This window comes from Podarcis cretensis, assembly GCF_951804945.1.
Source record: "Podarcis cretensis genome assembly, contig: SCAFFOLD_38, whole genome shotgun sequence".
NCBI classification, from domain to species: domain Eukaryota; kingdom Metazoa; phylum Chordata; class Lepidosauria; order Squamata; family Lacertidae; genus Podarcis; species Podarcis cretensis.
Window position 1 is genome coordinate 69,846 of NW_027647830.1, and position 13,322 is coordinate 83,167.

General features: G+C 40.8%; 1 protein-coding gene across 1 annotated transcript in view; it reads left to right on the forward strand.

Annotated features, from left to right (window-relative positions):
- The window catches only part of LOC307208440 (uncharacterized protein), a 76,465-nt gene extending 63,421 nt beyond the window's left edge, over positions 1-13,044 (forward strand). The window contains exons 4-13 of the mRNA XM_079996502.1: positions 6,430-6,485; positions 6,573-6,629; positions 6,755-6,808; positions 8,420-8,464; positions 8,666-8,710; positions 9,002-9,046; positions 9,345-9,389; positions 9,692-9,736; positions 10,820-10,927; positions 12,979-13,044. Coding sequence (XP_079852628.1) covers positions 6,430-6,485; positions 6,573-6,629; positions 6,755-6,808; positions 8,420-8,464; positions 8,666-8,710; positions 9,002-9,046; positions 9,345-9,389; positions 9,692-9,736; positions 10,820-10,927; positions 12,979-13,029 — 551 coding nt within the window. The 3' untranslated portion in view covers positions 13,030-13,044. The remainder of the gene's footprint in view (positions 1-6,429; positions 6,486-6,572; positions 6,630-6,754; positions 6,809-8,419; positions 8,465-8,665; positions 8,711-9,001; positions 9,047-9,344; positions 9,390-9,691; positions 9,737-10,819; positions 10,928-12,978) is intronic.
- Positions 13,045-13,322: the final 278 nt, after the last annotated feature.

The window sequence follows — 13,322 nt, forward strand, 5'->3', positions numbered from 1 at the left end:
TCTGGGATTGAACCCTGGTTGCCCCATCCCTGTCAATCATTCTGTCATTCGAATCGATAACCCTGGTTGCCCCTTCCCTGTCAATCATTCTGGGTTTGAACCCTGGTTGCCCCATCCCTGTCAATCATTCTGGCATCCAGGGGGTGGGACCATAACCTGTCAATCATTCCGTCATTCAAATAACCTGTCAATCATTCTGGGATTGAACCCTGGTTGCCCCATCCCTGTCAATCATTCTGTCATTCGAATCGATAACCCTGGTTGCCCCATCACTGTCAATCATTCTGGGATCCAGGGGGCGGGACCAGATGACCCCGGTTGCCCCATCCCTGTCAATCATTCTGGGATTGAACCCTGGTTGCCCCATCCCTGTCAATCATTCTGGGATCCAGGGGGTGGGACCAGATGACCCCACTTGCCCCATCCCTGTCAATCATCCCGGGATTGGAATCCGGGAGCTGTCAATCATTCAGGGTTCGATAAGCAGGGTTACCCCTCCCTGTCAATCATTCCCTATCAAATCGATAACCTGTCAATCATTACGTGGGCGGGAGCAGAGAACCCTGGTTGCCCCATCCCTGTCAATCATTCCCTATCAAATCGATAACCTGTCAATCATTATGTGGGCAGGAGCAGAGAACCCTGTCAATCATTCTGGCATCCAGGGGGTGGGAGCATCCCTGTCAATCATTCCGTCATTCAAATAACCTGTCAATCATTCTGGGATTGAACCCTGGTTCCCCCATCCCTGTCAATCATTCCCTATCAAATCGAGAACCTGTCAATCATTATGTGGGCGGGACCAGAGAACCCTGGTTGCCCCATCCCTGTCAATCATTCTGGCATCCAGGGGGTGGTACCATTACCTGTCAATCATTCCGTCATTCAAATAACCTGTCAATCATTCTGGGATTGAACCCTGGTTGCCCCATCCCTGTCAATCATTCTGTCATTCGAATCGATAACCCTGGTTGCCCCTTCCCTGTCAATCATTCCCTATCAAATCGATAACCTGTCAATCATTATGTCGGCGGGAGCAGAGAACCCTGTCAATCATTCTGGCATCCAGGGGGTGGGAGCATCCCTGTCAATCATTCCGTCATTCAAATAACCTGTCAATCATTCTGGGATTGAACCCTGGTTCCCCCATCCCTGTCAATCATTCCCTATCAAATCGATAACCTGTCAATCATTATGTGGGCGGGACCAGAGAACCCTGGTTGCCCCATCCCTGTCAATCATTCTGGCATCCAGGGGGTGGGACCATAACCTGTCAATCATTCCGTCATTCAAATAACCTGTCAATCATTCTGGGATTGAACCCTGGTTGCCCCATCCCTGTCAATCATTCAGGGATCCAGGGGGCGGGACCAGATGACCCCGGTTGCCCCATCCCTGTCAATCATTCTGGGATTGAACCCTGGTTGCCCCATCCCTGTCAATCATTCTGGGACTCGAATCCGGGACCTGTCAATCATTCCGGGTTTGATAAGCAATCTGTCAATCATTCCCTCTCAAATCGATAACCTGTCAATCATTATGTGGGCGGGAGCAGAGAACCCTGTCAATCATTCTGGCATCCGGGGGGGGAGCATCCCTGTCAATCATTCCGTCATTCAAATAACCTGTCAATCATTCTGGGATTGAACCCTGGTTCCCCCATCCCTGTCAATCATTCCCTATCAAATCGATAACCTGTCAATCATTATGTGGGCGGGACCAGAGAACCCTGGTTGCCCCATCCCTGTCAATCATTCTGGCATCCAGGGGGTGGGACCATAACCTGTCAATCATTCCGTCATTCAAATAACCTGTCAATCATTCTGGGATTGAACCCTGGTTGCCCCGTCCCTGTCAATCATTCTGTCATTCGAATCGATAACCCTGGTTGCCCCATCCCTGTCAATCATTCTGGGATCCAGGGGGCGGGACCAGATGACCCCGGTTGCCCCATCCCTGTCAATCATCCCGGGATTCGAATTCGGGAGCTGTCAATCATTCAGGGTTCGATAAGCAGGGTTACCCCTCCCTGTCAATCATTCCCTATCAAATCGATAACCTGTCAATCATTACGTGGGCGGGACCAGAGAACCCTGGTTGCCTCATCCCTGTCAATCATTCCCTATCAAATCGATAACCTGTCAATCATTATGTGGGCGGGACCAGAGAACCCTGGTTGCCCCATCCCTGTCAATCATTCTGGCATCCAGGAGGTGGGAGCATCCCTGTCAATCATTCTGCCATTCAAAGAACCTGTCAATCATTCTGGGATTGAACCCTGGTTGCCCCATCCCTGTCAATCATTCTGTCATTCGAATCGATAACCTGTCAATCAGGTTGGGTTATAGGGGGCGGGACCAGATGCCAATAGTTCTCCCATCCCTGTCAATCATTCTGGTATTCAGGGGGGCGGGACCATCCCTGTCAATCATTCTGTCATTCCAATCAATAACCAGGGTTGCCCCATCCCTGTCAATCATTCTGTCGTTCAAATCGATAGCCTGTCAATCATTTTGGGATCCATGGGGCGGGACCAGATGACCCCGGTTGCCCCATCCCTGTCAATCATTCTGGCATCCAGGAGGTGGGAGCATCCCTGTCAATCATTCCGTCATTCAAAGAACCTGTCAATCATTCTGGGATTGAACCCTGGTTGCCCTATCCCTGTCAATCATTCCCTATCAAATCGATAACCTGTCAATCATTATGTGGGCGGGACCAGAGAACCCTGGTTGCCCCATCCCTGTCAATCATTCTGGCATCCAGGGGGTGGGACCACCGCTGTCAATCATTCTGTCCTTGAAATAACCTGTCAATCATTCTGGGATTGAACCCTGGTTGCCCCCTCCCTGTCAATCATTCTGTCATTCGAATCGATAACCCTGGTTGCCGCTTCCCTGTCAATCATTCTGGGCTTGAACCCTGGTTGCCCCATCCCTGTCAATCATTCTGGGATTGAACCCTGGTTGCCCCGTCCCTGTCAATCATTCTGGGATCCAGGGGGCGGGACCAGATGACCCCAGTTGCCCCATCCCTGTCAATCATTTTGGGATCGAAGGGGCGGGACCAGATGACCCCGGTTGCCCCATCCCTGTCAATCATTCTGGGATTGAACCCTGGTTGCCCCGTCCCTGTCAATCATTCTGTCATTCAAATCGATAACCCTGGTTGCCCCATCCCTGTCAATCATTCTGGGATCCAGGGGGCGGGACCAGATGACCCCAGTTGCCCCATCCCTGTCAATCATTCTGGGATTGAACCCTGGTTGCCCCATCCCTGTCAATCATTCTGGGATCCAGGGGGCGGGACCAGATGACCCCAGTTGCCCCATCCCTGTCAATCATTCTGGGATTGAACCCTGGTTGCCCCATCCCTGTCAATCATCCCGGATTCGAATCCGGGAGCTGTCAATCATTCAGGGTTCGATAAGCAGAGTTACCCCTCCCTGTCAATCATTCCCTATCAAATCGATAACCTGTCAATCATTACGTGGGCGGGACCAGAGAACCCTGGTTGCCTCATCCCTGTCAATCATTCCCTATCAAATCGATAACCTGTCAATCATTATGTGGGCGGGACCAGAGAACCCTGGTTGCCCCATCCCTGTCAATCATTCCCTATCAAATCGATAACCTGTCAATCATTATGTGGGCGGGACCAGAGAACCCTGGTTGCCTCATCCCTGTCAATCATTCCCTATCAAATCGATAACCTGTCAATCATTACGTGGGCGGGACCAGAGAACCCTGGTTGCCTCATCCCTGTCAATCATTCCCTATCAAATCAATAACCTGTCAATCATTATGTGGGCAGGACCAGAGAACCCTGGTTGCCCCATCCCTGTCAATCATTCTGGCATCCAGGAGGTGGGAGCATCCCTGTCAATCATTCTGCCATTCAAAGAACCTGTCAATCATTCTGGGATTGAACCCTGGTTGCCCCATCCCTGTCAATCATTCTGTCATTCGAATCGATAACCTGTCAATCAGGTTGGGTTATAGGGGGCGGGACCAGATGCCAATAGTTCTCCCATCCCTGTCAATCATTCTGGTATTCAGGGGGCGGGACCATCCCTGTCAATCATTCTGTCATTCCAATCAATAACCACGGTTGCCCCATCCCTGTCAATCATTCTGTCGTTCAAATCGATAGCCTGTCAATCATTTTGGGATCCATGGGGCGGGACCAGATGACCCCGGTTGCCCCATCCCTGTCAATCATTCTGGGACTCGAATCCAGGACCTGTCAATCATTCCAGGACCTGTCAATCAATCGAATCCAGGACCTGTCAATCAATCCAGGACCTGTCAATCGATAACCTGCCAATCATTATGTGGTCGGGACCAGAGAACCCTGGTTGCCCCATCCCTGTCAATCATTCTGGCATCCAGGAGGTGGGACCACCGCTGTCAATCATTCTGTCCTTCAAATAACCTGTCAATCATTCTGGGATTGAACCCTGGTTGCCCCCTCCCTGTCAATCATTCTGTCGTTCAAATTGAGAACCTGTCCATCATTCTGAGTTATAGGGGGCGGAACCAGATGCCCAAGGTTCTCCCACCCCTGTCAATCATTCTGGTATCCAGGGGGCGGGGCCATCCCTGTCAATCATTCTGTCATTCCAATCAATAACCAGGGTTGCCCCATCCCTGTCAATCATTCTGTCAATTAAAATGATAACCTGTCAATCATTCTGGGTTCAATTCGATAACCCTGGTTTCCCCATCCCTGTCAATCAATCTGGGACCAGACAACCCTGGTTGCCCCCTCCCTGTCAATCATTCTGCCATTCAAATCAATCACCTGTCAATCATTCTGGGATTCAGGGGGTGGGACCAGACAACCCTGGTGGCCCTGTCAATCATTCTGTCCTTTGAATCGATAACCATGGTTCTGTCATTTAAACTGATAACCTGTCAATCATTCTGGGATCTAAGGGGTTGCCCAATCCCTGTCAATCATTCCGGGTACCAGGGGGCGGGGCCTGACAACCCTGGTTGCCCCATCCCTGTCAATCATTATGTTATTCAAATCGAGAACCCTGGTTGCTACGTCCCTGTCAATCATTCTGGAATCCAGGGGGCGGGACCAGACGACCCTGGTTGCCCCATCCCTGTCAATCATTCTGAGATCCAGGGGGTGGGGGGTAGCCCTGTCAATCATTCTGTCATTAGAACCGATAACCCTGGTTGCCCCATCCCTGTCAATCATTCTGGGATTGAGCCCTGGTTGCCCCATCCCTGTCAATCATTCTGGGATTGAACCCTGGTTGCCCCCTCCCTGTCAATCATTCTGTCATTCAAACCGATAACCTGTCAGTCATTCTGCGGTTGAACCCTGGTTGCCCCCTCCCTGTCAATCATTCTGTCATTCAAATTGATAACCTGTCATTCAAATTGATTGACCTGTCAATCATTGCCCCTCCCCTGTCAATCATTCCAGCTTTGAATCGACAACTCTGGTTGCTTGTCAATCAAACCCTGGTTGCCTGTCAATCATAACCCTGGTTGTCCCGGGAACCGTAGCGCACTGTCAATTATCCTGGGACCAAACCTGTCAATCATTCCGGCTTCAAATTGACAACCCCGGTTGCCTGTCAATCAAACCCTGGTTGCCTGTCAATCATAACCCTGGTTGAGCCGGGAACTGTAGCGCACTGTCAATTATCCTGGGACCAAACCTGTCAATCATTCCGGCGTCAAATCGACAACCCTGGTTCAAATCGACAACCCTGGTTGCCTGTCAATCATAACCCTGGTTGCGCCGGGAACCATAGCGCACCTGTCAATCATTGCCCCTCCCCTGTCAATCATTCCGGCTTCAATTCGACAACCCTGGTTGCCTGTCAATCAAACCCTGGTTGCCTGTCAATCATAACCCTGTTTGTCCCGGGAACCGTAGCGCACTATCATCCTGGGACCAAACCTGTCAATCATTGCCCCACCCCTGTCAATCATCCCTGTCAATCAACCCCAGTCACGCCTGTCAATCAAACCCTAGACAAACCCCGGTTGCCTGTCAATCAAACCCAGGAATCACTGCCCCACACCTGTCAATCAACCCCACAACCCCAGTCACGCCTGTCAATCAAACCCTGGTCAAAGCCAGCTTGCCTGCCAATCAAACCCCGGAATCCTTGCCCCACCCCTGTCAATCAAACCCCGGTCAAACCCCGCTTGCCTGTCAATCAAACCCCACACCTGTCAATCAACCCCACAAAACCCCAGTCACGCCTGTCAATCAAACCCTTGCCTGTCAATCAAACCCAGGAATCATTGCCCCACACCTGTCAATCAACCCCACAACCCCAGTCACGCCTGTCAATCAAACCCAGGAATCATTGCCCCACCCCTGTCAATCAACCCCACAACCCCAGCCTGTCAATCAAACCCTTGCCTGTCAATCAAACCCAGGAATCTCTTTTCCAGGCGCACCCCGGAAGGCGGGGCCTACCTGAGCGCCAGCGAGCTGCACCCGGGCCCCAGGTAAGCCCCGCCCCCTCCTTGCCCCGCCCCCTCCCGGACGCCTGGGTCCACCCCCCCCCTCCGCTCACCCCAGACTACCTTTCCCAGGAGCCGCCAGGAGACGGGCGTCTACGAATCCGCCGTCGCCACGGAAACGGAGAGCAAGTCAGTCAAACGGAGGGGCGGGGAAAGGGGCGGGGCAAGGGGCGGGGGAAGGGGCGGGGCACCCTCCCCTGTCAATCAACAGGGGGGAAGCCGGTCCGTCCAACTAACGGTTCAACTAACGGCAGGAACCTTCCGGAAAGCGAATACATCACGGTCAACCCGGCACCGGGGTTTTCCAGGTTGGTAATGGGATTTATAATTTATATAATTTATATTTATTGGTTATATACTATGATATATATTTATATTTATAGTATTTCTATTGATATATAGTATATATATTTATATTTATATTTATTGGTTTAAATATGTATAATTTATATTTATACTATTATATATATTTAGTGTATATCATTTATATTTATATTTATATTTATCGGTCTTTTATATATATATATATATATAATTTATATTTATACTATATATATTCATATTTATAGTATTTCTATTTATATATAATATATATGTTATATGTTTATACTATGATATATATTGATATTGATATTGATAGTATTTCTCTTGATATATAATATATATCATTTATATTTATATTTATTGGTTTAAATATGTATCATACTATTATATATATTTATATTTATTTCTATTTATATATAGTATATATCATTTATATTTATATTTATATTTATTGGTCTTTTATATATATATAATTTATATTTATACTATGTATATTTATATTTATAGTATTTCTATTTATATATAATATATATAATTTATATTTATATTTATTAGTTATGTGTGTGTGTGTATATGTGTATATGTGTGTGTATATATATATATATATAATTTATATTTATATTTATACTATTATATATATTTATATTTATTTCTATTTATATATAGTATATATCATTTATATTTATATTTATATTTATATTTATTGGTCATATATATATATATATATATATATATAATTTATATTTATACTATATATATTTATATTTATAGTATTTCTATTGATATATAATATATATCATTTATATTTATACTTATTGGTTTAAATATGTATAATTTATATTTATACTATGATATATATTTATATTTATTTCTATTTATATATATTATATATCATTTATATTTATATTTATATTTATTGGTCTTTTATATATATATATATATATATATATATATATCAAATTTATATTTATACTATATATATTTATATTTATAGTATTTCTATTTATATAAAATATATTTAATTTCTATAAATAAATATATTATTTATATTTATTGGTTATATATTTATACTATTATATATATTGATATTTATAGTATTTCTATTGATATATAACATATATCATTTATATTTATATTTATTGGTTTAAATATGTATAATTTATATTTATACTATTATATATATTTATATTTATTTCTATTTCTATTTATATTTATTGGTCTTTTATATAGATAGATAGATAGATAGATAGATAGATATAATATATATTTATACTATATATATTTATATTTATATTTATAGTATTTATATTTATATATAATATATATAATTTATATTTATATTTATATTTATATTTATAGTATTTATATTTATATATAATAGATTTATATTATTTATATTTATAGTATTATATATATATATATTTATATTTATAGTACTTATATTTATATATAATATATATAATTTATATTTATATTTATATTTATATTTATATTTATTTATTATATTTATTTATATTTATTTCCCTCTTTTATTATACACACACACATATGTATTTATATTATATTTATTAATATTATTAATTTTCTCCTTCCAGCCCCGTTCCGCCCAAGACGTATTCCGGCGCCGGCGGAATTTCCAGGTATATTATATATAATATTTTAATAATATTTAATATTTATTTATTATCTATCAATAATCAGTATATGATTATAATATATATATATTATTTGCATATAAGCATAATAAATCATGATGATTTATAACAATATAAAAATATGATTTAATAAGAATATCATATAACATAATAGCTTGTTTTGATTTATTAATTTTCTCCTTCCAGCCCCGTTCCGCCCAAGACGTATTCCGGCGCCGGCGGAATTTCCAGGTATATTATATATAATATTTTAATATTTATTTATTATCTAATCAGTATATGATTATAATATATATATATTATTTGCATATAAGAATAATAAATCATGACGATTTATAACAATATAAAAATATGATTTAATAAGAATATCATATAACATAATAGCTTGTTTTGATTTAATAATAATTATAATAATCTAATTTATTATTATTATTATTTCATTATTATTATTATTATTATTATTATTATTTCATTATTATTATTATTATTATTTCATTATTATTATTAATTTTCTCCTTCCAGCCCCGTTCCACCCAAGACGTATTCCGGCGCCGGCGGAATTTCCAGGTATATTATATATAATATTTTAATATTTATTTCTTATCGATCAATAATCAGTATATGATTATAATATATATATATATATATATATATATATATATATATATATATTATTTGCATATAAGAATAATAAATCATGATGATTTATAACAATATAAAAATATGATTTAATAAGAATATCATATAACATAATAGCTTGTTTTGATTTAATAATAATTATAATAATCTTATTATTATTATTATTTCTTCATTATTATTATTATTATTATTATTATTATTATTATTATTAATTTTCTCCTTCCAGCCCCGTTCCGCCCAAGACGTATTCCGGCGCCGGCGGAATTTCCAGGTATATTATATATAATATTTTAATATTTATTTATTATCGATCAATAATCAGTATATTACAATATATATATATTATTTGCATATAAGAATAATAAATCATGATGATTTATAACAATATAAAAATATGATTTAATAAGAATATCATATAACATAATAGCTTGTTTTGATTTAATAATAATTATAATAATCTAATTTATTATTATTATTATTATTATTATTATTATTATTATTATTATTATTATTTCACTATTATTATTATTATTATTATTATTATTATTATTATTATTAATTTCCTCCTTCCAGCCCCGTTCCGCCCAAGACGTATTCCGGCGCTGGCGGAATTTCCAGGTATATTATATATATATTATTTGTAGATAAGAATCATAAATCATGATGATTTATAATCGTATAAAAATATAATTTAATAAGAATAAAATAGAATAGAATCATTTTTTGATTTAATAATAATTATAATAATATGATTTATTATAATTATAATATGATTTATAATCATATAATTATAATATGATTTATTAATATTCTTATTTATTATTATTATTATTATTATTATTATTATTATTATTATTATTATTATTAATTTTCTCCTTCCAGCCCCGTCCCGCCCAAGACGTATTCCGTATTCCGTATTTTCTCCTTCCATAATATGAAAAGAACAGAAGAATAGTATTTCATTTATAAATTACATTTAAAATTAATATTAATATTTAATAATAATAATAATAATAATTACATTTAAAATTAATATTAATATTTAATAATAATAATAATAATAATAATAATAATAATAATAATAATAATAATTTTCTCCTTCCATAATATGAAAAGAACAGAAGAATAGAATTGAATGAATCGATTTCATTATAATTTCATTTATAAATTACATTTAAAAGTAATCTTAATATTTAATAATAATAATAATAATAATACTAATAATAATTTTCTCCTTCCATAATATGAAAAGAACAGAAGAATAGAATTGAATGAATCGATTTCATTATAATTTCATTTATAAATTCCATTTAAAATTAATATTAATATTTAATAATAATCATAATAATAATAATTTTCTCCTTCCATAATATGAAATGAACAGAAGAATAGAATTGAATGAATCGATTTCATTATAATTTTATTTATAAATTCCATTTAAAATTAATCTTAATATTTAATATTATTATTATTATTATTATTATTATTATTATTATTATTATTTTCTCCTTCCATAATATGAAAAGAACAGAAGAATAGAATTGAATGAATCGATTTCATTATAATTTCATTTATAAATTACATTTAAAATTAATATTAATATTTAATAATAATAATATTAATATTTAATAATAATAATTATTATTAATAATAATAATAATAATAATAATAATAATAATAATAATATTATTCTCCTTCCAGCCCCGTTCCGCCCAAAATATATTCCGCCGCCGGCGCCGAAATTTTGTCGCCGGGCAAAATCGAGGAGGAAATCTACGGAAGCCCAGAAGGGACCAAGCCGGAGAAATTGTACGTGGGGGCGTGGCTTGGGAAGTCCCGCCCCGGAAGTCCCGCCCCCAAAAGGGCGGGGAGGAAGGGGATTGGACGGAGGGGAGAGGGGTGGGGTGTGGTTGTCCTCCCTTCATTCCTTCCTTCATTCCTTCCTTTTTCCTTCTTTCCTTCGTTCTTTCCTTCCTCCTTCCTTCCTTCCTTCCTTCCTTACTTTCCCCTTCCTTCCTTCTTCAATTCCTCCCTCCCTCCCTCCTTCTTCCCTCCCTCTTTCCCTCCCTTCTTGCCTTCCTCCCCCTTCCCTCCTTCCTTCCTTCCTTCTTCGCTTCGTCCCTTCCTCATCCCTTCCTTCCTTCCTTCCTTCCTCCTTCCTTCCTTCCTTCCTTCCTTCCCTCCCTCATTCGTTCCTTTCCTCCTTCCATCCTTCCCTGCCTCCTTCCTTCCTTCCTTCCTTCCTTCCTTCCTCTCTCCCTCCCTTCTTTCCTTCCTTCCTTCTCTCTTCCTTCCTTCCCTCCCTCCTTCCTTCCTTCCTTCCTTCCTTCCTTCCTTCCTTCCTTCCCTCCTTCCTTCCTTCCTTCCTTCCTTTTTCCTCCTTCCTTCCTTCCTTCCTTCCTTCCTTCCTCTCTCCCTCCCTCCCTCCTTCCTTCCTTCCTTCCTTCTCTCTCTCTCCTTCCTTCCTTCCTTCCTTCCTTCCTTCCTTCCTCCCCTCCTTCCTTCCTTCCTTCCTTCCTTCCTTCCTTCCTTCCTTCCTTCCCTCCTTTCTTCCTTCCCTCCCTCCTCCCTCCTTCCTTCTTTCCTTCCTTCCTTCCTTCCTTCCTTCCTTCCTTCCTTCCTTCTTTCCTTCCTTCCTTTCCTCCTTCCTTAATTCTTTCTTGCTTTCATTAATTCCCTCTTTCCTTCATCCTTCCCTCCCTCCCTCCCTCCTTCCTTCCTTTCCCATTCCTTCCTCCTTCCCCTCCTTCCTTCCTTCTTCAATTCCTTCCTTCCTTCTTCCCTCCCTCTTTCCCTCCCTTCTTCCCTTCCTCCTTTCTTCCCTTCCCTTCCCTCCTTTCTTCGCTTCATTCCTTCCTCCCTTCCTTCCTTTTTCCTTCCTTCCTTCCTTCCTTCCTTCCTTCCTTCCTTCCTTCCTTCTTTCCTTCCTTCCCTCTCTCCCTCCCTCCTCCTTCTTTCCTCCTTCCTTAATTCTTTCTTGCATTCAATAATTAATTCCCTCTTTCCTTCCTCCCTTCCTTCCTTTCCCCTTCCTTCCTTCTTCCATTCCTTCCTTCCTTCTTCCCCTCCTTCCTTCTTCAATTCCTTCCTTCATTCTTTCCTCCCTCCCTCCTTCTTCCCTCCCTTCTTCCCTTCCTCCTTTCTTCCCTTCCCTCCTTCCTTCCTTCTTCACTTCGTTCCTTCCTCCTTTCCTTCCTTCCCTCTCTCCCTCCGTCTCTCCATCTTCCCTTCCTTCCTTCCTTCCTTCCTTCCTCCTTTCCTTCCTTCCTTCCTTCCCGTTCTCCCTCCATCTCTCCTTCTTCCCTTCCTTCTCCCTCTTTCCCCCTCCCTCCCTCCTTATTCCCTCCCTCTTTCCCTCCCTTCTTCCCTTCTTCCTCCTTTCCTTCCTTCCCTCTCTTCCTTCCTTCTCTCTCTCTTCCCTTCCTTCCTTCCTTCCCGTTCGTCTCTCCTTCTTTCCTTCCTTCTCCCTCTTTCCTCCTTCCTCCTTCCCTCTTTCCCTCCCTTCTTCCCTTCCTCCTTTCTTCCCTTCCCTCCTTCCTTCCTCCTTTCCTTCCTTCCCTCTCTCCCTCCATCTCTCCATCTTCCCTTCCTTCCTTCCTTCCTTCCTTCCTTCTTCCTTTCCTTCCTTCCTTCCTTCCCGTTCCCCCTCCCTCCCTCCTTATTCCCTCCCTCTTTCCCTCCCTTCTTCCCTTCTTCCTCCTTTCCTTCCTTCCCTCTCTTCCCTTCCTTCCTTCCTTCCCGTTCTCCCTCCGTCTCTTCTTCTTTCCTTCCTTCTCCCTCTTTCCCCCTCCCTTCTTCCCTTCCTCCTTTCTTCCCTTCCCTCCTTCCTTCCTCCTTTCCTTCCTTCCTTCCTTCCTTAGAGGCGAAGCTTCTCCGATCGCCGAGACGCCGCTTTCCGGGTAAGTGATTGACAGGGTCGTCTAGTCCCACCCCCTGAATGATTGACAGGGAAGGCGGAGCCAGGGTCCACTGAATGATTGACAGGGAAGGCGGGTCAAATCCCAGATTGATTGACAGGGAAGGAATGATTGACAGGGAAGGCGGGGCCAGGGTCCCCTGAATGATTGACAGGGAAGGCGGGTCAAATCCCGGAATGATTGACAGGGAAGGAAGGATTGACAGGAAAGGAATGATTGACAGGGAAGGCAGAGCCAGGGTCCACTGAATGATTGACAGGGAAGGCGGGTTGAATCCCAGAATGATT